The sequence below is a fragment of the Cyprinus carpio genome, chromosome A12, assembly GCF_018340385.1.
Source record: "Cyprinus carpio isolate SPL01 chromosome A12, ASM1834038v1, whole genome shotgun sequence".
NCBI lineage: Eukaryota > Metazoa > Chordata > Actinopteri > Cypriniformes > Cyprinidae > Cyprinus > Cyprinus carpio.
In genome coordinates, this window is record NC_056583.1 from 4,632,088 (window position 1) to 4,657,773 (window position 25,686).

Sequence of the window (25,686 nt, forward strand, 5' to 3'; positions counted from 1 at the left end):
CAAATATTATACCACAAAGAATGAAAAAAAACCCTTCTATCTAAGAGGGGTTGACAATATCACCAACATAAACATCTGGATCCGCAGGAGTCAAGTACTCATGCATACATTACAGCAGTGGTTTCCGATCCTGGTCCTGGAGAACCCCCAACACATTTTAGATGTCTCTCTATTCAAACACACCTGGTTCAACTTATCAGCTCATTAGTGAAAACTCCAAGACCTCAAATTTGTGTGTCAGATAAGAGAGACACCAAAAGCGTGCAGTGTTGGGGGTTCTCCAGGACCAGGATTTTGAACCACTGCATTACAACTTCAAGCACTCTGCGGCTGCCAGGAACGTTATGTTGGGGAGTATGTCAGGGTGAAGAATGTGTTTGTATAGAACGCGTTACCCAATCAGCTGATCCTTGTTCTGTTCAACTACAGTGGGCGACACGTTGGATACGACCACCTGCATGTCCAGTTGGTTAACCACAGACACCTGTGAGATAAGACAAAAATAATCTCTGTAAGAGAAAATGATAGTGTAGCATGAAGGCTCTAAACTGTGCCTAAATATTATAAAAATGTTTACTAAAATATTATATATTTGAAGTATTTATTTATACTTCAGTTCAAATATCCCTATTGGTATACTTATTTAAGTTATTAAGCTCTAAACTGTGTAACATTTTACATTTATGCTGTTTCTGTGATTGAAACTGAGAGACAGAAATAAGTTAAAGGAAACTTAATGGTAAATCTGTGCTTACTTTACATTAGAAATGAAGAAATGCAAATGCATATATATACACACAAATTATAGATTTGTTTATATACACTTGTGTTGTTATACTGCAAATATTGCATTTTTCTTGTTCTCCAGTATCTAAACATCCTTAAACAAGATAAAATTAAGAATTTAACTGCAGAAAATATTAACGATTGTTTAAAAAATGTATAGGTTGAATTAAATATATTTGAAGTATTTATTTATACTTCAGTTCAAATATTCCTACTTGTATAAATTAAGTTATTTTCTCTCTCACACACACGCACACAAACCTGATGGTTCTATATATATACAGGTGCATCTCAATAAATTAGAATGTCATGGGAAAGTTCATTTATTTCAGTAATTATGATTCTTTATAATTCTTTTAATGATTCTTTTATTACTTTTAAGGAAAATATATGCTAAACGAAAACAATTAAATTTTTGGCAATATCTATTTTTCCTTATTCCAAGTACCATTTATTTAAACAAAATCTCTGAATTTAAATCTTTAACCAGGGAGACCCCAGAAAGGGCCATAAGGGAGTGCCAGGGGGTCCATGGAAAAACAGTGTAAAAAAACAAACAAACAAATAAATAAATACATTTAAATTATTTGGATTTAAATACATGGATACAAAAAATAATAATAATCTTATGTTATATTATCTTATATACAGTATATATGACTGATTCAGTTAAAAAGGGATCAAACTGGTAACTCATGATCTGTCAGTAAGTCTTTTTGACTGATCATTAAAAAGATCCTGCTCAAAAGAGACTTTTGAATGGGAAACTATGCAAAAACACTCAACTTTATGGTTCTGGATCACATACGTACCACCACTTGAGCACTGCTGCTGAGTCCCTCCCCGTAGTCGTCGGTAGCAACCACGTCAAATTTAAAGTAGGAGCGCCGCATGTTTCTGTACATGATGGCTGTCTTAATTACTCCTGTGAAGGGCTCAATAACAAAGCCGTCTTTGCCGTCAGTAGTTGGGGGGATAATCAGCCTGTACAGCATGGCGCTATAATTCCCTTTGTCTTTATCCACAGCCTGTCAGATACAACAGAGCACAGACATGTCAAAGAGAGGCATAGCCACAAGCTACTTATCACCTACAACACAGAGCTGCTCAACCTCTGCCGGTGCATACACTTCCCCCTCTGGCCTTTAGGAGGAGCTCCAAGCTTCGATTTCACAGCACTTATGACACATTGGCTTCAGTCTCAGCTGTACATTATTGCGCTCCACTGCAGTGACAATGATTTATAATGGCTTTTTACAAGAGAAGGGAACGCACGGCTCCACGGACAGCAGGGTGCCCGGACCAGGCAGAGACATTAACACAAATGAGACTTTTTCCAATATGCCTGTGAGACCGGTTTCAATAAATAGAGTAAGTGTGTATTAAAGGCCCTTGCAAATAAAATGTCTGTCTTTACTTAGTCATTTAGTGAGGCTGATCATGGACAAAATGCAGAACTTGGCAGCGGAAACCTCTGATCTCCTCTGTGCTGCAGTCATAACCGTTTTCCATTTCTTTCTTTGTGTTTGTGTCCCAGATTAAACCCTAGGAACAGCAGAAAGGCTATGTTTTCTTAGAAAGCAGATATTTTTCCAATATGCCTGGAAGACCCATCTCATTATATACAGTAAGTGTGTATTAAAAGGCCCTTGCAAATAAAAGGTCTGTCTTTTAATTGGTCATATAGTGAGGCTGAGTGTGGACACAATGCACAACTTGGCAGCGGAAACCTCTGATCTCCTCTTTTTCTCTATGTTTCTAATATGCATGGAAGACCTGTTTCAATAGATACAGTAAGCATGTTTTAAAGACTCATGCAAACAGAAGGTCAGTCTTTTAATTGATCATTTAGTGTGGACAGAACGCGCAACTCTGTGGTGAAAAACTTTGATTGTCGCTGTGACCCAGATCTTGATTCAAAATTGTGTAAAACTGTCTCTTTTCATTTTCCTTCTTCACGTTTCTACAGCGAATTAAATTCAAGGAACATCACAAAGGTAATGTTTTCTTAGATGGCTGATAAATTGCATAAACTAATTATCAGATCAGGACAGAACAACAGATGCAGGGCTAATCGGAGAAAGCGCTTCTACAATGCAATGTAAAAGCAGTTCTTTCACTGACATCTCTGTCCTTAGGGTTGGCAGAGCAAGGAAGAGTTTCAATTTTCTCGCCTTTTCTCCTCAAAACTATTTAAAGAGGGATTTCAAAGTAGATTAGGCTAATCTACAAATCCCTGAGCTGCTTAAAGAAAAATCCATAGTAAACGATTTCTGCGACACCTGAGAAATGGACAAAATGCATGACCGTGTATGTCAAGGCAGCATATTTGGATTTTTGCCTGCTGAACTTCATATCTCAGATGTTTCTTTAAGCAAACAAAAGCAATTGATGATGGTAATCAGTATTCACAGTGAAAGTGACCCTATAAAACCCCGGGCTTCTGCTGCATGGCTTAACTCAGTCTGGGGTCTTGGCTAATAAGGTCTCTTTGAATGAACACAGGACGCCCGGCCCCTGATAGCATCACAGTCGCTGTTCTTTTAGTCTGCACATGAACTTAAGGCAGGGCGAAGCCATATGAGGTGAATCCCTGTCTGAGTTACCACACGTGGCCTGCATGTCTGATTAATGTAACACTGAGATAATTACATGGTTGTAGTTCTAAGGCCAGAAACATATGTCATCAAGTACGTAAATTCAGACGCTTGTGAAAGACATTGGAATTTTGATACCACTGTAAAAACTAATATACTATTAAACACACTTCTTTGAAGTGAAACATTAGTATAAATATTAAAGTAAATTAGCCTTCAAGTATATCTGAAGAATTTTTTTTTTTTAATTAAAATTGTAATTATTCAAGACAAGAAAACCCTAATATAAAAAAAGAAGAGAGAAACCAATTACAGGCAACTGAACAAATAAAAACAACAGAACAAAGACACTAATGAAATCATCAGTGCTTGGATTTTGCTGGGTATTTAATGCAAATGTTTGTCTGAAACTTTAAGACACTAATGAAATCATCAGTGCTTGGATTTTGCTGGGTATTTAATGCAAATGTTTGTCTGAAACTTTAAAAAAATAAATAAATGTAAAGTAAAATTATACATAAATACTTAGTTCACCTTCATAGTTCACCTTCAGTTGCTTGCCCCTATTGACTTGCATAGTGTTTTTTTTTCTTCCCCATACTATGAAAGTCAATGGGGACCAGCAACTGAAGGTGAACTATCCCTTTAAATCATTGGCAAAGGGGGTTTGTAATTAAAATTAATAATAAAGTTTTTTTTTTTTTTTTTTCTTATAGCTTTGTGTATGTTCAACAATGAAAACCCTTTTAAAAGTTATCCAGCCTGAAGCAAAGGGTGTTTATCTTTTCTATTTATCTTGACAATAGTGTCGTTTGATTAATATTAATGACATAACAGACAGCGACAGGTCTATTGTAGAAACATTAGGAATTGTTCTGTTCACTTACACTGTTTTCACTAGGGAAAAAATGGCAAAAATGTGGTGCCTTGCAATGCCACAATTCACACAAGTCTGTGCAAATTTTTTTGATGCACTGATCACTGAAATGTCCAGTTTATGTTCTGCAAAGCTCTCTGAGTTAGCAACAGTAACCAAGGGGACAGAGCTATAGCTTAAGTACTCAGTATTACTGATGCTGTTTTGGCATTACATTACTTCATTTTAGCATCGTCTTTATACTATACAGCTACATTTGAAATCCCTAGCACTTCTGTACTCAAGGGGGTGATAGAGTTAACTTCAAATCGCTGCTATTAAATTGGAATATCAGTAATTATTGAGGTAGTTAGCCATAAATGTAAAACTCATGAAACTTTTACTCTGCCGTGACAGATGACATTTTTTGCAAATGTCTGCTATAGTGTGCATTATAAATCACACAGAAATGGATAAACGCATGCAAAAATGTTTAAAATTGAGCTTGAGATGCCAGAAGTGTCTGTTTATGTACTTGCATAGGGTATGTTTGAGGCTAGAATATAAGTTTGAAAACAGATTTGAGTAAGAGACAGGGTTAAGACAGAGAGACAAAGTCATTGTTAGACAGAAAAGTACTAGTAAAGACAAAGAAAACAAAAAGTAATACAGAGCGAGAGGCTGGAAAAGGACACAGTCCATGCTATCTGAGAAAGCCTGGCTGATTGATGAGGATCTTTGATTCATTTTCTTTTCCAGGGAATGCAGTGCCCTTGTCCATGTTTTTGACAGTTGTGTTGAGATCTGTATCAGCGGGGCCCCACAGCCATGACATTTTACAAGCTGTCTCAAGATGATCCAATCTTTCAGACCCCAGCTGAGTAGACTTAAACTCCTCAGCCGAGACCAGCAATCTGACCAACAACACCTCCTCACACAGACAGCGGAGCCAACTCACTTCACTTCAACCACCAGCACATAAGAAAACTAGCGTAATACACTCCAGCTAAATATAGCATTACCATTTTTCGATGATGAACTACAAAGGTTTTTCCATTCCAGTCATTTAAAAATAATTCTGATTCAGACCAATTGGAAACTGGAATTACTTGTTCACAATTCTAACATCATTAAGGTTTGCAAACAAGTTTTTCTCTACACAAGAGCAATAGCAAACCACTGAAATTTGGGAAAAATGCATATTCACCAAAGAGAGGCCCATGACTTTTAAGATTTGATTAATAATATCTATGATTTTTCCAGGCCAGGAAACTAGCCAATCATATTACAGGTAGTGATTTAGCCCGCTCCTGCCATTCGGATGCAATATATAACAGTTAGTGAACAGCCCTTGGCTTATCCGTGGGAGTGCTGTCTGAAGTCTCATGGATAGAGTTACAATTCTGCGGGAGAAGACACTTTACCTGGACCTGTAAAACAGAGGTGAAGGTCTTGGCATCCTCTGCAACCCCAGCGAGGTAAAAGGGCTTAGTGAACTCAGGAGGATGGTCGTTCTCATCTTGCACATCAATGAAGACCTTTGCTGTGTTGCCTGTGAGGTGAAAAAAAAAATAGAAAAAAAAAATACATCACCCAAGAACGTTATATCAATTTTAAATCTGCATCTAAAATATGAATACAGTTTTATTTTTTTTTATTTTTTTTTATTTTGTATTTTTACAGACATTTAGTAAACATCAAGATAATATTTTGATTAAAAAAAAAAAAAAAACGGAATAAAATCCAACTTTTGACAATTTTTTTCTTACAACAACATTCAACAAGTTGAATGATTAAATTCTTGATGTAATGGAAGTAGTGACAGATCTTTTCTTCTGCAATGTGATGTACATACTGTATACGACTAAAACAAATTATGAAAAAAAGCAAAAATAAAATGGTAGAGCAGGGATCTTGATTGAATTTCTGTAGATCTGAATATGAGCTTGCAGTCGATTGTAAGAAAGGGCGGAGTTTAAGCAGACTAAATGACATCGTTTCACTGGAAGATGACATTTTTGCTTAAAAATTATGAGCTTATTTATTTACTTATTTATTTTTCATATGCATTAATGAATCATTCACAGTAAGATCAATTATATGCATTTAGAAAACAGGTTTACTTTCCATTTCATGCCGACTTGACAACGCAGCCAACACAACAGTAATTTAATTTTTTTTAAATATCTTAAATAAAACATAGCTTTTAACTAAAATGAAGTAAATATCAATTCAACAAATGTCAAAAATTATGATATTTTTGTATGATTTTACATTTCAGAAGTAATTCTAACTAGCATTAAAAGTTTTAAACTATTCATGAACTTCCCAGTTTTCTTGCTAGTTCTCAAAACAAAACAAAAAAAGTGTACTGCTCTCATGGAAAAAGCCTCAAAGCAATTACAATCAAACTCAGGAGATCACCAAAACTCTGCCCTCCAAACTCAGTTTTGCACATCTAAGCTGCACATCTAAGCTGCTTTTTTATGGTGCACAGCATTTCTTCATCAAGTCCTTCAAGACCATCATCTGTCACCTATCAATGTAAAAGGCAGAGTCATATTTTGCGGGGGTATGAGAGCAACGACATGATTTATCATCTGACAGACTACAGCGCTCATGCCAAGGGGTTTCCAGAACCTTCTGCCCATTTCTGCACAGTCACTCCGAGTGAAGCGCTGAAGCATCACAGCACAGAGCAGCAAGACACGACACAAGAGGATCACTGACCACTGGATGAAATGAAAACCAACAACAATGAATAAAACCAGCAAGTGAACCACCTGAAAGCATAAAGCAAGTCTTTTAAACAATATATTGACTTTTTGTAATGCTTTTATCTGCCACAATAATTTAAAGTTCTTAAATTCTCTTCATTTGGAGACCTTTCTCACTTATAACACCTAGTCATATCATGCAAACTATGAAGTAATTAGGTTAATTAATCTGCACATGATGTAATTAATTTAATTACAATTTTAAATCAATTCAAAATCCATGTCAATCAATGAGAACCATGAGGTTTTATTAAAAACAAGAACCTGGCAGCTCTTGCAAGCACACTGACAAGTTATAATTAATTAAAACTCACATTAAACAATCAGTTAAAACCAATAAGACTGACTGGATGCAACTAATCTTTTGATTTTATCACCAGGTTTGCGTAATTAAAACATTAAATGAGAAAAAAATAAATCAATATCCATAGCTGTCTAATCTGTTTAATCATGAATTCTTTTCTCAAAAAATGATTTTCCATAATCAACTCCACATGGAAAAGATGGACAAGCAGCCCCCCATCCCCCCATCCTAATGGAACACGAGATGACAGGAAGTAATTTACGATTATATTTTTATTACATTGAGATGTTCTGCTCTGGCATGCTGGGAAGGAGGTGTTTTATTCACTCCAAAATACAACGAAAAATCAAAAACTCTCTGAACTAGCTTTCAAGCCACATAAAATATGCCAGGGTCAAAAGCAGACCCATACGGAATGCTCTTTATTTTGGATGATTTGACTGATGTCTTCAGAAACCAAGCCTAGAATTCCTTTAAACACATTTGACGGTTTAAATAAAAAAAAAAAGGGTAAAAAAAAAAAAAAAAGGCCAGTTCACACCAAGAACGAAAAATGTAAAGATAACTATAACTATATTAGCGTTCAAACTAACAGAAGATAAAGTTTTGTTTATTATAAGCATGAGCTGCAGTTTTGTCGTCTGCCACTTTAAATGCTTGTACTCTTTACTCTTTATACTCTGTCAATGTTTAATCTCCTGAAAAAAAAAAAAAAAAAAAAAACCTTCTGAAAGTTGATACTGAACCATTGATATTGTTTCTGTGTTTGGCTAATGTTATAGTTGTAGCATTTACTTCTCTAAGAATCAGACAGTTATTGAAACTTTATAGATATCGTCCGTGATGTGAATGGGCATTGAAAGAAGCCTCACTTTTGGATGGGGCTCGTAGGTTGGACGACACCACCCTCATGGAGTCTGCTTCCACGCGGAGGACATAACTGCTGTTGCTCTCGTAGTCCAACGGCTTAGCAGTGCTGATAACTCCAGTGATGTTGTTCACAACGAATTCACCTGTCGCAACAGGAGAAATACAGCAGGTGTGTTTAATTGTTATTTTACAACTGCTTCACACTCAGATACACACAGTCGGAATTAAGGATTTTAGTCTTAGATATTTATTATATAGCGTCAGATTATGTGTCTTTAAATTTCCAAAATCAAATAAATAAATAAATAAATAAATAAATAAATAAAAAATACAGATTACAGAAATAATAAATAATAAATTACATAAAATAGAAATTAATTATTTTTTGTATGATTAATTTTATTTTATTTTGTTTGGATGCTAATGCATTATAGTTTAAATTTGTCTTAAATGCAATTAGTTGAATTTAGACCAACTTTAGTAGGACTTAAGTACATCTCTATATGTAATTTCATAATTACTTCTATTGGTAAATGATAAATGTGTACTGCCGAATGTACTGGCAAGCATTTATAATAAACTAAAATATACTTTTGTATTTTACAAATTGTACATTTGTAATGATGAAGTCACAATTCAGTACATATAAAACATATTAATTTGCTTTTGTTTTTAATTTGTATTAACAAAATGTAGTAACAAACACTACAGTTAAAAGCAATTTACACGTGCTTTAGCGTGATATAAAATATTTTAATTTTTTAAACCTTTATTTTGACATTATTACAAAGTGCACTTTTTTAAAAGTATACTTAAGTGTGTTAAGAAACATAGCCATTGAAGTGTACTTTAAGTACACTTAAATGCCCTTTTATTTAATAAATATTTTATTACCTGCAAATAAAGTTTATATATATATATATATATATATATATATATATATATATATATATATATATATATATATATATATATATATATATATATATATATATATATATATTCCAAGAAGTACACATGCAATAAAGTTAAGTGCACTTCTTTTTCACAAGGGATGCAATGAAGTACCCATCATTTTTAAAGCATTCACTGGATTTTATACACTGGATTATCCAAAATAGGAATTACCATGGTTCTTTACAATATAAACATTTTTTTCCCATTGCATTTACAGGAAAATAAAAAACTATTGTCAACTATACCTTTACCATAATATGACATTACTCAATTAGTAATTCTTTGCCCAGCTAAGTCCAGGTCTTACAACTCACCCTTCCCCGCTTCCATGTAGCGTATTGTTAATGCACTTAGCTATATTGGGATTTCAGGTCCAGAGTGCACTACCCATCTCTTGAGTCTCATTAACATTCATAAAGGATTAGCTCTGATCTAGGGTGATGTCATCACAATAAACGCTTTGGATCCTGGCGGTTTGAAGGGTGGAATGATTACCTTATTCTTCCTGGCTTTTTCTAGTTTGCGCTAATGAAAACAGCCCTTTGATTACCTATCTACGCTTCTTGATTCCGTCTAATGAGAATGTACCGAAACGATTTCCCCATCGCTTTAAACCAGCGCCAGATGTATTCAAATGAGATTTCGGCTGAACACATTCTGAACAGAGAGGATTTAATCACGCATACCTCCCTCTTCCTGCTCTCGCTTGCTCTCTGATGACACACGGCAACAGGAAGTGCACTCCTTCAAACAAAACCTTCTCTCTCACTGAGCTTTTGATAACTTGCAGCTGACAGCCACCCAAGAAACACCATCTAGGAGTCTGCGGGCTGTCATTATCCAGTGCTTGATGTCTTACAAACTATAATTTATTACAATACAATAATATCCAGCTCATAAAAGACCAGTGTGACATTTCCCGCAATCTTGTCTTTTTTTCACTGAGGTTTCTGAGGAGAGAATAAACCATAGTCTGGTTGAAGTATACGCTTGTATTGTATGCATGAGAACTGCCAGGGATGGTTTAATTGCATGCACTTTCTGCATGGTTTTAGCACCTTATTCACTAAATAAATTATGCAAATCTGGTTAGTGCTCACCGCCTTCATTTCCTTCGATGATGGAGTAGACGATGGTCTGGTTTATGGCAGCGGCCAAGATGACTCCTGCTACCGTTCCCACTGGGGCATTTTCGCTGACCGGAGAGAACCTGCACATACACGGTGCACTGCATTAATGATGAATCACAAATCACACACACACAATAAACCTGTGGTTCTGCTGGGTCACACTGCAAATATGCACCACTGCTTTAGAACTTTACTGGGCATGTAAAAGTAAAATGGATATATTAAAAACAGAAAACATATATGTTTTTAATCATTTTTAATACTGCAAAATGTTATTTTTTTACTGTACTTTTTTATCAAATAAATGCAGCCTTGGTGAGCATAAAAGTCTTATTTCAAAAACATAAAAAAATCTTACTGACCCCAAACTTGCACCAATTCAAATTACATCAGTGAATTGAGTGAAGAAAAAGAAGTAGAAAAAAAAATGGTACAGCAGAAAAGTCTAATGTAAGAGAGGCTGGAAAATGGGCATTCAAAGCTGTGGCTTTTGCATTACAAGAACTGCTGGAACTGCAAAACTGAATATATGAATTGACTTACAATCTAAATGCTACACTTACTCCTTGATATAAATGCACAGCATATTAGTAAATTGTGTAAAAAAAAAAAAAAAATGTTTTAATGTATGAGTACATTCAAACTGCTGTGAACTTGGCATTGCTAGATACAGTGGAAAAGCCTGAGGGTATGAGAAGTTATAAAATGGTCATTCAAAACCGTGCATTACAAAAACTGCTGGAACTGCAGACCTGCATATAAATGAATTGAATTACAATCTAAATGCTGCCCTTTGCTCCTTGATATAAATGCACAGTGGGCTATTCAGCACTATTAAACAGAATTAAATGTACACATATAGGTCTGACAGAGAATGGAATGGCAGCTTAATTATTTCACAATCTGAAATCAGGCGGACAACTTACCTGTTTGATTTTCTAAAATAAACTCAATTAATTTGAGCTGTAAAAAATTCTGGTTTATAATTACCAAGAGAAAATATTCACTGGAATTGAATCAATCAAGAAGTTAACTGGATCACAGTGTTAATATGGCATCCTACATAGTTGCTAAATGGAAAGAGAGCATGGGAGTGAGCAGACCTTTACCTCAGATAAACCCGAAACGTAAAAAAAAAAACATGTTCAAAATCAGCTGTCGCTTTCCAAGCACAACATACATTAAACTTCAAATCATATTTTGGAGCAAATGGGTGTGAAGAACACAATTTGGACTACTGACAAATAATCATTGTTCCATCTGCTATTAACATTAATTTCATGTGATTTTATCACAAATGGGCAGTGCTAGCTTGGGATCAGTACATTTTTTTTTAAAGAAATTAAAATTTTTATTCTGCAAGCATGCATCAAATTGATCAAAAGTGACGTTAAAGACCTTGTTTTCTATTTCCACTCATTAACAAAAAATCCTGAATAAAATATATCACAGTCACCACAAAAGAATTAAGCAGCAAAAACTGTTTTCAACATTGATAATAATTAGAAATATTTCTTGATTATATTAGAATCATCATGTCAGCTTTTTAGAATGAATTCTAAAGGATCGTGTGACACTGAAGACTGGAATAATAGCTGCTGATAATTCAGCTTGGTCATCACAGGAAAAAAAAAATCAAAATAATAATAAAATAGCAAACAAGCTGTATTAAATTGTATGTATATTTCTCAATAATTTTGTACCACATAAATGCAGCCTTGTTGAACTCTATGTTGATATTTGTTTTTAAATAGCTTATTAAAGCTACAAAAGTTAACCAGCCAAAGGCAGTGAGGGTTTTTAAAACTCTTTTTTCATGTCAATATTGTTGTTAATATTCCTTAATTACCAGTTTTGTATGTGTGCAATCTAAAAGGCCTCTGGTGAATGTAATTAGTAAATACCTGCCTGCCTTTTGTTTTATTCCAGTATTAGTTATTAAAGCAGCATACTGTACATTAGATGTTGGATGTTATTAGCTCCAGAAAGGCACATGCTAGTGAATAACTGAGGAAAAATGATTAAGAGTCTACACTTTTGTCAGATGTACCCGCCTATTGAGGGGAAAAGTAGCAGTGTATAACTGAAATGGAATAATTTAGCTGGGTCACAGCATACACTGTAAAATAAAAATAAAAAAATACTATTTGAGTATTTCTACTTCAAAACTGAATGTATAATTCAACCTGTTACTTGCCATTTGTTTGTAATTAATTGTGAAATTTACTAGCATTTACGAGGAAAAATTGTTCCTCCACTTATTTTTTTCCATTGCAACTGCATGATCTCGACCTAGTGTTCAACTCCCATTGTCTTATGGAAACTTAAAATGTTGTTGACGTATTTAGCCTTACAAGGCCATAAGTTCTGTAAATTTGACATTCTGTACTGATGAGAACAAACTTCCACTGTCATACTACTTATACCTCTGTAAGTCAAATATTGAAAGTAGACAGACAAACTCAAGAGCGTCTCTTAAAGCTCACTGTCCTCAAACCGCAAGTCTGCTGCCTTTCAAATGCAATAGCATATAAAGAATGAGATGATCCTATCGGATCCAACAACACGGACAAAAACCCCTCAAGGACACTTTGAATACAAAAGTTAATAATCCTGTCACAGAATCGGTTGTTCAGTGATTTTCTTTTCATACATTGTGATGCTCATGCTCGGCCTGGTGACAAGGCAACCTTCATCCTGGGTTTGGAGTGCTTAGAGTTGGTTGTACACAGGCTTACACGGCGATTTGTCTCCCCTGGGCTGCTTTGCGGAAGATACATAGGCTTTTGTTATTCAGAAAGATGACAGAGTACCTTCCATATAATCCCTGAATATGCACATCGACATGTTCTTCCTGTATGGCGTCGCCTTATTGCTTGGTGCACTGTGTGCTGTACTTGCAGATAATAGAGAAGAAGAAAAAAAAGGCTCTTGTACGCTCTGTGTTCTGACATCGCTCTAATGGTCGCTCCATACAAGCACACGCTCAAGTGTTTGACACTAATGAGGTCCACTGAGCCGGCAAACGCATCCCAGCAACCTCCACTGCTTTTTTGTGCCTATGGCGTTCAATTGGGACTGAACCGTGTTTAATTCAAAAACTGAGGATGGGCCATGGGGCAGCTTCTAACTACTTCTGTTTGTTTCATGTTAGCTTTTCTGTTTGTTAGATTAAGATGTGATATCAAAATAGCAATTAGAAATTTTTGGCATCTTTTGGTTTATTTATATGGAGTGTTTTAGTTTTTGGTTATCATAGGTTTTTTGATTTTTATTTTATCTTTTACTTTGATGACGTGAGATGCTGGAAACGGTCAAAGTCTAATCCCTGTATCATGTTCTTTGATCTTGGTCTTTATAAAATGCGTAAAAACCACAGGCCACCATAGGCAATACATAACAGCTATCGATAATCCTGCTATTTAATAAAACACAAGGCGCTTGTTATTCAGAGTACCTCCATCAATCTGCTTGAATACAAATTCATTTAGAAGGAAAGAACTTTTTTTTTTTTTATGATTCAGAGCAAGCCGTCTTTAAAACCTCTGTACTGAATTCTCAAACATACAAGCTCTGGCAAGACGAATGGATCTGATCTTAATTGCATGACTTGGAATACCATATACCATATACTGAACAGAAATATCCTTGTTTATTGCATGGCTACAGTTTTATTTGAAAAGCCTCTGGTTTCTCCAGGCATTTTGTTTTGGCCTACAATAAGAGAATTTATCATCTTCTGATTATATCAATTTAGAAGTTTAACCAGAACATCCCTAAAGCAATAGGGCTTATGCATAAACAGCAAATCTGTCCCTTTTGTGTGTTGTGTGTCAGGAAAAATGTGCAGTTCTTGATTGAGAAACATGAACAATATCATTTGATAAAGTGAAAGACTCCATGAAGCTTTGAGGCTAATATCTATATGCTTGAGCAACTTTTCACTTTTAACTTTTTGATTCCACAGACTTCCAAATATTACAGCCTTTCAAACAATCCCCTTCCTAAAATATAATGGCAGCTATATATTTATTTAAATGACGAACCAACCAACCAAACAAACAAACTAAAAAACTGTGCCAGAACTATGCCTTCTAGTATTCTGAATAAAGGAATAATAGATATCAAATTCATTAATCTTACACATATTATTATAGTTTTTGTTTTTTTTTTTTTGGGGGGGGGGGGGGGGGGGGGGGGGGGGGGGGGGGGGGGGGGTTTGGTAGGCCCCCAGCACTCTCTTGCAGCCTTTAAAACCAAACTTAATTGAAATACATTAACACATGTAAAGTACATTGTATTTATTTATACTTTTTTTTGCACCATCTTCAAAGGTTTAGTTTCTTTATTCAATCTTCCTGTTTCAGCCTTTTTTTTTTTAACCCAACCGAGTCTTTTGACTCACCACTGAACACCATCAACATCACTGTACTGCACCCTGCTCCAGGCGTCCAGCTCTGCGTGACCCTCTAGAGCCAAAAATCAGCACTTAACACAGGACAAAAACAAGCCGACATCATGACACTGCAAAACTACCAGCCCCTCTTCAAATGAAAGAACCTTTTCAACGCTTTCAAAGGTTCCGCCTCCGGATTAGCTGTTGACCTTTTCAAAGTATTTGCGATCAGTGCATTTGGAAGCCGTGTGGCATACTGTGTCTGTCCTTTCCAAACAAGAGGTAAAGGGCAAATTTCCTTCAGCTGAACTTAGGGTAGGGAGGCGTGCTCATCTTCTTTCATTCAAAAACAACTTTCACTCAGACAGAATACATGAATACTGAGATAGATGCCCATTACATGCACAGCCAGTGTACAACAAATGGGTTTGTTTGCTCCTGGATGAGTTTACAAAGGGCAAATCTATCTTCTCCCAGAGTTTAGTACTTCACTAAAGAGATCTAGACACCCTCAGTGAGCCTACAGTAAGTACGGATTAGGGATATCAAAAGTGGCGGTAATTTGGTACCAAGTTAATACGAAAGTTAAATAAATAAACAAACAAATAAAAAAAAATAGCAGTTTAGTATTGAGATTAAACTCAATTTGGCGCCCACTGCCTGACTAGCTGGTTCTTTTCAGCACTCATGCTGCTGCACATGTAAACAGTTAAATGGATTTCTTTGTCTAAATACCAAGGCAAGATATTAATGTAAGGGGAGTCGGGAAATGTAAAAAGGGTGAGACCAAAAACAAAAAAAAGTGTGTGAAAAAAAAAAGATTTTTCCATCCTCATTTTCACTCTCTGTAAAAAACGTCTTGGTTACGTATGTAACCTTCGTTCCCTGAAGGAGGGAATGGAGATGTCACGTCGGTGACTGACGAATTGGGATCTCGCTTCGAGAGACCAATCTACTTCAAGTGTAAATTAAACGAGCCAATGCACATGGGCATGCAATTATTTAATCCAGCTGCAGCTGATCACAGCGTGAGCACAAAAAGGCAGCAGGTGCGATGCATACCAGGTTTTTGCTGAGGAGCCGAGCCGGTGACCCGGCCACTCAATGGTGGTAGAGCAGCCGTGGTGACAGGACGTCACGTCTCCATTTCCTCCTTCAGGGAACGAGGGTTACATACGTAACTGATACGTTGCCTTTCAGTCGGTCACTCTCGACATCACGACGATGACCAACGAATTGGGATCCTCTATCAAAGCGCCATGGATGCTGCCCTTTCCAGTGCCCTGTGCGAGCCACCTGTGGCCTTTTTTGGTGTAGGCCAGGGCTCGCAACAAGAAGACCACTCACTGTTGTCATAGCACTACCCACTCAGTGAGATTGGATAACACTGGGAAAACATACCCGTTTCACGTGGAACAGGGATGCTGAGGAAGCCCCATCCTTCCTGAAGGAGGTCTCGGGATCAAATACGTATATGAAATTCCATTTAGGTGCATATGGAACACTGGAGGCGATTATAACCCTCTTGGAAATGGCTTAAGTCTGCCGGGGAAACACGGGCTCTGAGGCTATACCATGGACTTTACACATATGGGATCCACTTAGGTCTCATACCATGGACTTTACACATATGGGGTTCTCAAGGATTCATCGAGTGAAGGCTTGGCGCCGAACATTCCGCCACGCCTGGCTGCCGGGGGCATGGAGGAGCTTGACAGGGTCTACAGTACGGACACTCTAGAGAAGTTTTAGCAAGCCGACACTAAACGGGGCCTCTCAGTGCCACTACCCATTTGAGGTGAGAACACAGGAGGTTACCGGTTCCACACAAAGGCTATGGAATCTAGCCAACATGTTGGGGGACGCCCAGCCCGCAGCTCTACAAATATCTGTCAATGAAAGGCCACGAGCCAGCGCCCAGGAGGATGCAACACTTCTAGTAGAGTGAGCTTGCAACCTGAATGGGCAGGGCACACCCTGTGCCTGATAAGCCTGGGTGATGCCATCCACATTCCAGTGGGCCATCCTATGCTTAGAGATGGCCTTCCCCTTCCGCCGACCTCCGTAACAGACAAAGAGCTGGTCTGAGGTCCTAAAGCTTTGTGTCTGGTCTACGTACCATCTCAAGGCTTGGACGGACAGAGCAAAGCAAGGGCTGGCTATGCCTCCTCCAGGGGCAGTGCTTGCAGGTTCACCACCTGATCCCTGTAGGGAGCAGTGGGAAGCTTGGGCACAAAGGATTACCTGGGAGTCAGCCAGTCCAAACTCTAGGCACGAATCATCTACCGAAAATGCAGCACGTCCCTTTGACCGCTCAACTGGACCGGAAGAGGGAGGGGCGGTGGGCCCCCGAGGGTTGGTTCCCTGAGGGGTTTGCCACCGCTGTAATACTCAAACCACCCTTGCTACTGCTGGATGTAGCCCTCGCCTGGCAGCTGCCAGGATGAGCACTAGTTTGCAGCAGAGGCAATGGAGCTCCGCCCCTCTGGAGGAAACGGAGCCTGGCCCGCAGCTCCAAGATGATCATCTTCCCACAATGGGAACATGACTCATCCATGAACGCCACCTCAGCGTGTTTAATGCCCAGACATGTGAGGCAGAGATCGTGACTATCACCCGGCGCCAAGTAACAACCAAAACCAGAAATGCACGGGTGAAACGGCTTCTTTAAAAAGACAGTCCGTCAACTTTACAAAGACGCACCAGTGAATTGCTCTTTCAGGGAAATGCTTTTTTAGTGCTGAGGTGCACAGGGGAAGTGGCTGGTTGCAGCACAACAGTGGGGTAGTGCAGCCTGAAATGCAAAACCCGCTTGACATGGAAACGACCACCGCTGAAGCGCTGTACCGTCAACACCAGAAGCTACCAAGAGCGAGTTGAACTCATAGCTCACTTGAAGACACTGGATGGAGCAGAACGATGTTGTCGCTCAGCTCTGAAGTGAAAAGCTGGTATGGATTGCACCTACTGCCTTTTTATGCTCACGCTGTGATCAGCTGCAGCTGGATGCAATAAATGCATGCCAATGTGCATTGGCTCATTTAGTTTAAACTCGAAGTAGATTGGTCTCTTAAAGCGAGATCTCATTTCGTCGGTCACCGACGTGACGTCGAGAGTGACCAACTGAAAGCGAACTCCAACAACACTCAATCTCAAGGGGTGTTACCCTTTTGCAGAAACTGAAGTAAACACCCACTGCTGTGATTGGCTAACTTCACCGCACCATTTCCATGCCCCCATTTTCAGTATGCTGTGTTTTGATACTTGAGATAGCAAGTACTGTGATCAAGCCATATTATGTTTGAGTCTGAGCTACAGGAAACTGAAATAACACAACCACAAAAATTGCAAGTCTGTTTCAGCATGGTAATTGCTTTTGCTTGTTTAATTGCTAAATATTCGGTAAACAGTTTTAAAAGTATTATTACTGGACCTATTATAAAAGACACTGCAGGTACGTGGGTATGTAATGATTTTATAAACAACATTCAAACAATGATACATTGTGTCTTAATAGTGATAAACACTGGTTTATTGTTTATTACAAACACAAAAGATTAAACATAAATAGGACAAAATGCTTGTCACTGCCGTATCTTTCAATAAAATATATTTTGAAAAATCGGCAGTGTGTTTAGAATTATCCACTAAACAGTCCGTTGTGAAATGTGAAGAACAAATGAAAACTTTATCTTTCAGTTGTTCAGGCACGTCATTAAAAGACTTCAGCCATGTATTTCTAATGCTTGGATCTTTAGGAAGTCAATGCAAAGCATAGGAGGTACAGTTTCTTTAAATCAAGGACATTCTGATTCTCCATTTCATTACCGCTTTGAATGAAAACGATGCATGAACAACATATGTCATGCCATTTTCATTTATTTTGTGTGGAATAGGTCTGAAATGTGGAGACAAACTTTTCTCCCTGAGTTTGGGCCTTTTTTAATCCAATAAAAATTTATGGTCCGCTTAATATTCAAACATTTTTCTGTTTTAATTCAACAGCAATTTATCTCACATTTAGGGGTATGAATAAGCAAGCAAAATTATATTTATAATATCATTTTTCTAAACATTAATGCATTCAAACCAAGACACTTGAAATTCTAATCAATTTATGAATTTTTAAACATTTTTATATTGTCATTCAATTTATTTTGGAGGGCAATGTCCATCCTTGCCTCCTCTGAGATAACACTCATGTTATAATAATATTTCATTTGAAGTGCATATTCAGTAGCATACTAGTTTTAGCTGTGGTATTAAAACTGGTTTTGGGAATCGTGAAATTTCACATGGTATTGGTATCGACTACTGAAATTTTAGTATCTTCTCAACCTTAATAATGATATCAGGCTTGAGGGTCAGTAGCAAAGCTGACAGCTGAAGACATGAGAGGAGAATAATAATGAGGGATGGTGCTTCGAGATGATGACATAAAAGCAGGTGAAGGCAAAGAGAAATGAATAGCTCTACTTGAAAGATCGAGTAGCTATAAACTCTCAGCTGGTCTTGTTGAAAATGTCGGCCTCATTTACATACATAGCATACTTTCAGAGGTTTACTAATCACATGCACGAGTGTCCTAAAACAAGAGAGATAAATTATTGAAAAAGCTATGAATATTTGATGAGAGGCTCTGGTTACAGACAAAGGAAAATGCGGTAAAGCATCTCGGTTTGATTGACCCGTTCTTGGATAAAAGTAACAAAAGCTCATTGAGATGATTAATGTCGAGCAGGCCTGGTGGCCGCCTTCTATTCTTTCTCAAACGGGTGACAGACAAACACATCGACACTCTAAACTAGACTGCAACAAGATACAAGGGTGCGGGGTGAGCGCAAGGAGATAAGATTAGCCAGAACAGAACATTTTGAAGGGTTGTATATTAAAGACATTAAACGGCTTTGTTTATATGACTTTAAGTGCTGCAAGGTCGCAAACTTTTAAAAGCCAGTACGAATGCACCTTTTAGCTGTTTTATGGCCCTAATGGAAGCATTACTTTTAATTAAGGGAGATGATATAGTTGACTTTGAAAGGGAAATAATTTTTTGTTGACGAAAGGTGTTGATCATTTATATACTTTTACTATAATTCGGAGGGATGGGTGGCACATTATAAACAAGGAGGCCTATAATGTCTGCTGGAGAAAACTAACATTAGCGTTCACATTCATCTCAATGGCAGTCGCTCAGCTGCCCCTGTAGAAACAACCAGTTTGAATTCAGCTATCTTTGCTTTAAGGAAACACAGAACTTTCTGGGGCAATCATTTGAGCTGTAATGTGACTGTCATGTGACTTATTATAGTCACTAGAAATTTACATCATAAATACAGAGATTGTATTATGGCACCATGATCAAGTTCCTTCACTAGACTATACTGAGCTTTGATGCCAAAAGCAAGCAGTCCATTTTATAGTTTGAAGAACCCTCAATATATAAACAAATAAATATATGTGTCAAAATACTGACTATAAGATAAATAAACTTTTGTATTTATGTTGCCTAGCAATTTATTTTTTATTTTTTGTAAACTTAAAAAACTGTTCTCTGTGTCAGATGGTTGTATTTGTATAGTTTCTTAAATTTGGCATGAAACTGAAATTGTGGTATAGCTTCTCAAAATAGTAGAATCCATTAGGAATTGTCTGGATTGTTGTCATAGTTAACTGTTCATGTGAGCGACAGTGAGTGATCAAAGATTATAAGGGCACATTATTATTATTATTATTATTATTATTATTATTATTATTATTATTATTATTATTATTATTATTATTATTATTTTTAATTATGTGCATAGATATATAATTTTTAAATAATAATCTACAATAAACACTGCAATATTTTGATTTCATTGTGACTTTTTTTGCAATGAACATTTCTTTACTCATTTGAACATAGAGGTCTGAAAACCTGATGGCTAAAGTTCTACAGAGATTAAACGATACATCAAAAGCTTCTTCAAAATACAGACTCGTTATAATACTGATATTTTATTTAAGTCTTGCTACTTAATGCATTTCTGACTACTAATGATTCTTTTAAAGTTTTATAAAATAATATTAAAAATGGAAAATAGGTATCTTTAAAAATATACTGAAAAACCTCAAAGCATTTTTTTCTTCTTAAACATCAGTGAATGTTTGCACCTTTTGTAATAGTCACCTATTAGTCCCTCAGATGCCTTTAGCATGAAAAGATGGATCTCAAACTCATACAGTCAATGCTGAAAAGGATTCAAATATTCTGGATATGCAGGAAGTGAGGAGAAAAGTCAAGTAAAAAAAAGTGTATTCAAACTTTTTTAACTTATTAACCAATTCATACTGTATCTCAAAAACACCTGAAAGAACAGCATCCAGGATTCACCCACATAAATACCACATCAGCAAAAGCAATTAAAAATGCCCAAGCATCGAAATTAATGTTTTAAAATAATGATATATTATCAAGCACAACCAGATCTTACCAAATGAAATGGCATTTTGCATAGTCCTAAATAAAATGTTTGTAGATGTCTATGCGAATTACATTGTGATGATACATCATCACACAACAAGAGAACATAAAAAAAAAACAAAAAAAAAACCAAACATCTCAGTTGCATTCATTATTAAGTCTAACGCCAGCATGCCAGAAGCGGCGGGGCTTTACATGTTAATAAGCAGCACTGTGCTAATGGTGCGGTTGTTTGTCTGACCCTGAGCTGCGGCACAAAGAGACTGCCAGTGTCTGCATACTAATCCTGCAGGTGCAGCAGAGACAGGGAGTCCTGCGCAGGCCAGGCGCTTCCAATACCTCCGCATGACTGGAGGTGGAGGCAACAGGAGCATCAGAAAAGAGCTCCAAATGTGGCAAATTGGAGTCCCGACGCAGCAATTCATGGCAGATTACATTTCGGCAATGCGACGCTTCAGCTCACATGAAAGTGACACACTGTACAGCGACTTGACAGCATAACACCACTTCTGATCAAGGGACGCAATTGTCAGCCAGCACTCCAAACTAAACCAGCCTCAAAACTTGCCACAGTGACGCACTCTCCACCAGCGAGCCAAACGCTTTTGAACTGCAGCGAAGAGCAGGCTATTGTTTGCAAAAAAAAAAAAAAAAAAAAAAAAAAAATAAATATATATATATATATATATATATATATATAATATATATATATATATATATATATATATATATATATATATATATATATATATATATATATAAAGAAGATCATAAAAATCATTTGTTTCTGTCGAGAGAGGAGCTTGGCGGTTTCTAGTGCTGTCCACATGACTTTCCCCACAGCAACTAATCATACTTCGGTTCAGTGGCGGCTTAAGTGCTGTTCGTTCACTGCCAAATGTAGCCACATAAGGAGGATCCCAATCTGCACTCCAGAACTGGAGGAGATGGAGGGAGAACCGCAACCGCATGATCGATGGTCTCATCACATATCCAGTGATTCTCGTCACACAGAAAGAGTCGCACTAGCGCACAGGACCCCAAACTTTTGCAGAGGCCAAATAAATTCTGCTTTTCTAAATACATTTACACTGGAATTACTATTGTGGGAACACTTCATCACACTCTTGAAAACTGAAAAACTGAACGTTGATTCTAACACACAGCAGATAGAAAAAGAAGTTTGTTTCAAGTTGACATAACTGACACAAAACCTGAAAGTAAAGCAGAACACATTTTAACCCTGTAAAGACTGACATATTTAATAAGAGTCTAAAAAAATCTCTCTCTCTCTCTCTCTCTCTCTCTCTCTCTCTCTCTCTCTCTCTCTCTCTATATATATATATATATATATATATATATATATATATATATATATTTATTTATTTATTTTTTTTTAAATGGGACAGTTTATCAAACTTTTTATTGAAGAATAACAAACAAACAAACAAAAAAAACACTTGCACTTGTGTTTTTTTGTTGAGCATAATGTTAGATACATCAGGATTTGATGGCTCATATAATATGAATAGAATATTGTAGAACTGAATATAATATAGCGTACAATATTTTATTTAGAGGTCCAAAATGAGCCAAATTCTGGTAGCTTGTAATTTAATTCAGTGAGATTTTGACAACAAAACAGCAGATTACTTTCATACAATGCATATAAATATCAGTTGCCACTTTATATCTCAATTGTTTGGGCAAAACATGCACTGTGATGCAATACAATTATGATTGAGAGATGAACAAATAAGTGTTTCTCAAAAGCCTGATGAATCATAATTGATATTCACATATTAACATTATTTTAAAATAAAATAAATAAAAAATAACAATAATAATAATAATATATGGATAATCAAGTAAACCTAATTAGCTTTAATCCAATAAGTGTTTTTCTTGAAATATTACTAACAGTAAGTAACGTACGTTTACTTTATAAAAATCAGTAAGATTCCACAGCGAAAAAAAAAAACATTTTTAGAATTTATTTATTTTAGAATAACATTAAAAGGCTTTTTACTTGCTAAAAAGTAAACTATCAATCAGACAAAAGAAGGCAAAGTTGTGGAGATTTGCACATCAAATATGATATAGTAGGCTTTATAGAGTTAAGCAACAGGCAAAATAACAGGAAACATAGAACAGAGTGGCAGATTGACCCAAATTACACTGTTTCTGTTAGCCTCACACCCGCTATAAACTTTCATGCACGTGTGCTTCACCGATTTGAGCTCAGAATCTAAAACATGACACTCAGGACACGCAACATCTAATTTAAACATTTGCAAACCAACCTGTAATTATCTATAGCCATTCTGCACCACTGAACCATACATACTAATTAGATTCATTTGAGCTGACCCCTGGGCCTGAAAGGTGCTTTCATGATGTCACATAATTACTAATTATTTCCCGTTTCTGCGCTGGAACAACCAGTGCTCTTCTACCATACATGCCCATGTCACGCAATGTCACTAAAACACAGCTTCTATCATTCAGACATTTAGCTGTACACTGTAAATAATAATAATGTTGTTTATAAAAAAAATATATATATATATAATAATAATAATAATAATAAATATATATATATCTATATATATATATATATATTTATGTGACATCATGAAAGCACCCTTCATGTTCTTGTTTTTACATCGTCTTAAGCCCTATTCGGATGGTAATTGTTTCTCAGGGGGACGTACTGTAAGTGATTTTCACCATTTACAGGGGGTATTTGGTGATTTTAATGCCGTCCAAATCCAGGATGTCAGTGTTTTTCTCTCACCACCCCCATAAAAATCCCCGGCAAAATTCATTAAATTGTCATTAAATTGTCACAGCACTTAAAGGCAAAACTGATTTTCATTTTTGATTTTTATTTTAATGTTTTCATTCAAGCAGATATTTTCACATTCATTTACACTTATATAATATACTTTTCAGACAGTGCAGTGTTAAATAGGGCTTTTTCACAGTCCGCATGTCATCACATTCGGCTTTGATTAGTTATTAATGGGCTGTAGCCATTTTTGACAAGAAAATTAAAGTAACTTTGTTGAACTTGACAATAAACAACAGTATTTCACATGGTCTATTTAGACTCAGACGATACCATATGTGTAATCTAAATTTAATAGTCTTTAATAGAAAGTTAAAATGATCAATTAAATGCATCTTTGCATTTCATTTAACTTTGTATTGATTTATTAAAAAAAAATAAAAAATAAAATAAGGTAAATAAAAAAGTAAAATAAATCAGACATCTCTGATATTCTGTAATTCACACCAGTGGGTCGTAACAATGTTTTTCAGATTAAGTTTATTCTAAGTTTTTTTTTTTTTTTTTTTATTCTGCATAACTGAAGTGAAGAATAAATTTATATTGATACAATTAAATTAGGTAAGTGTAGTGTTGAGATGAGACAGTGATGGGTGTGATTGTCAAAATGAAAAACAGAAGTGGCAGGGTGCTCTGCTGGTGATTGAGCAGAGCCACAGAGATTCATTAAGCATTTTTATGAGATAAGCCGTATTAAAATGCACAGGCTGCATATTTTAGTGGGAAAACATCAGAAAAACTCTACGGCTGCTAACAAGAATGCCACAAAAATGCAATGCTTTGTTTTTGTCTAATTACCTTTTTTATAACAGAATTTCACTCTTCCTTAGCAATTATCAAATATACTTTGCATTTTCATGCAGTGAAGGGAAGGGCCATCCTCATTATAACTGAATGCAATGCAAAAAAGACCAAATATGAAAACAAAACAAAACTGTGAAACTGACAGATATTTATATAATGTTATACCTTCTTTACTTTCTAAAGAAATTGTGCTTTTTGCCTGTGCAAAATACAGCTGTTACTATACAGCTGTTAAAGTGCTCTGGTTAATCTGGTTTCTGGCTAAACTGGACAAGCTAATGTGCAGTTGACCAGTCATTTTTCCAGGATGACCCAAAACCCATCTAAAACTGCGGCTTTCCAGCAGTCATGGAAGATTTGGATGTTTGTGTGTGTGTATTGTTCATGGGTTCAATTCCTAGGAAATGGATACATTCATTATACACTGATTTATATTGGATAAACTCATCTGCTGAATACACACATGCGGAACCATTGAGTTAGAGCAGTGGTAACCAAACTTTTTAAGCCCAAGATCCCTAACTTTATGAAAGACAAGATCTACCTGTTGAAGAATTGATAGAAAAAGACAGCTCAGACTGAACCAGATTTGAAGCCTTTATTTAGCATCTTAATTAGTGTTGCACTGATCATGATTTTTTTTTTTTTTTTTTTTTTTTTTTTTTAAGCAAATTTATTTATTGTTTGCTTTATAACAAGCAAACTGCCCTTAAAAATATCTGTAGCCATTTGAAATTAGAGGCAACCACTGCATTTGAATCATGATCCAAACAAAGCTGCTGCACACATGTTGCATGAACGGTTGTTTTTGATTAATAATTAGATTGTATCAATTCAATATTTAAAGCAAAAACAGAACAGTCTGACTTCATCTTTGTAAAATTATGCTACA

At 36.2% G+C, this 25,686-nt stretch overlaps 1 protein-coding gene across 10 annotated transcripts in view; it reads right to left on the reverse strand.

Annotated features, from left to right (window-relative positions):
• pcdh15b (protocadherin-related 15b) overlaps nt 1–25,686 on the reverse strand; it is a 179,290-nt gene that overhangs the window by 20,638 nt on the left and 132,966 nt on the right. For all 10 annotated transcript variants that reach the window (XM_042767219.1, XM_042767212.1, XM_042767211.1 and 7 more), the window contains 5 exons: nt 10,248–10,357; nt 8,193–8,333; nt 5,664–5,791; nt 1,599–1,814; nt 396–484 (listed from right to left, as the gene is read on the reverse strand). In XM_042767219.1, the coding sequence (XP_042623153.1) occupies nt 396–484; nt 1,599–1,814; nt 5,664–5,791; nt 8,193–8,333; nt 10,248–10,357 (684 nt within the window). The remainder of the gene's footprint in view (nt 1–395; nt 485–1,598; nt 1,815–5,663; nt 5,792–8,192; nt 8,334–10,247; nt 10,358–25,686) is intronic.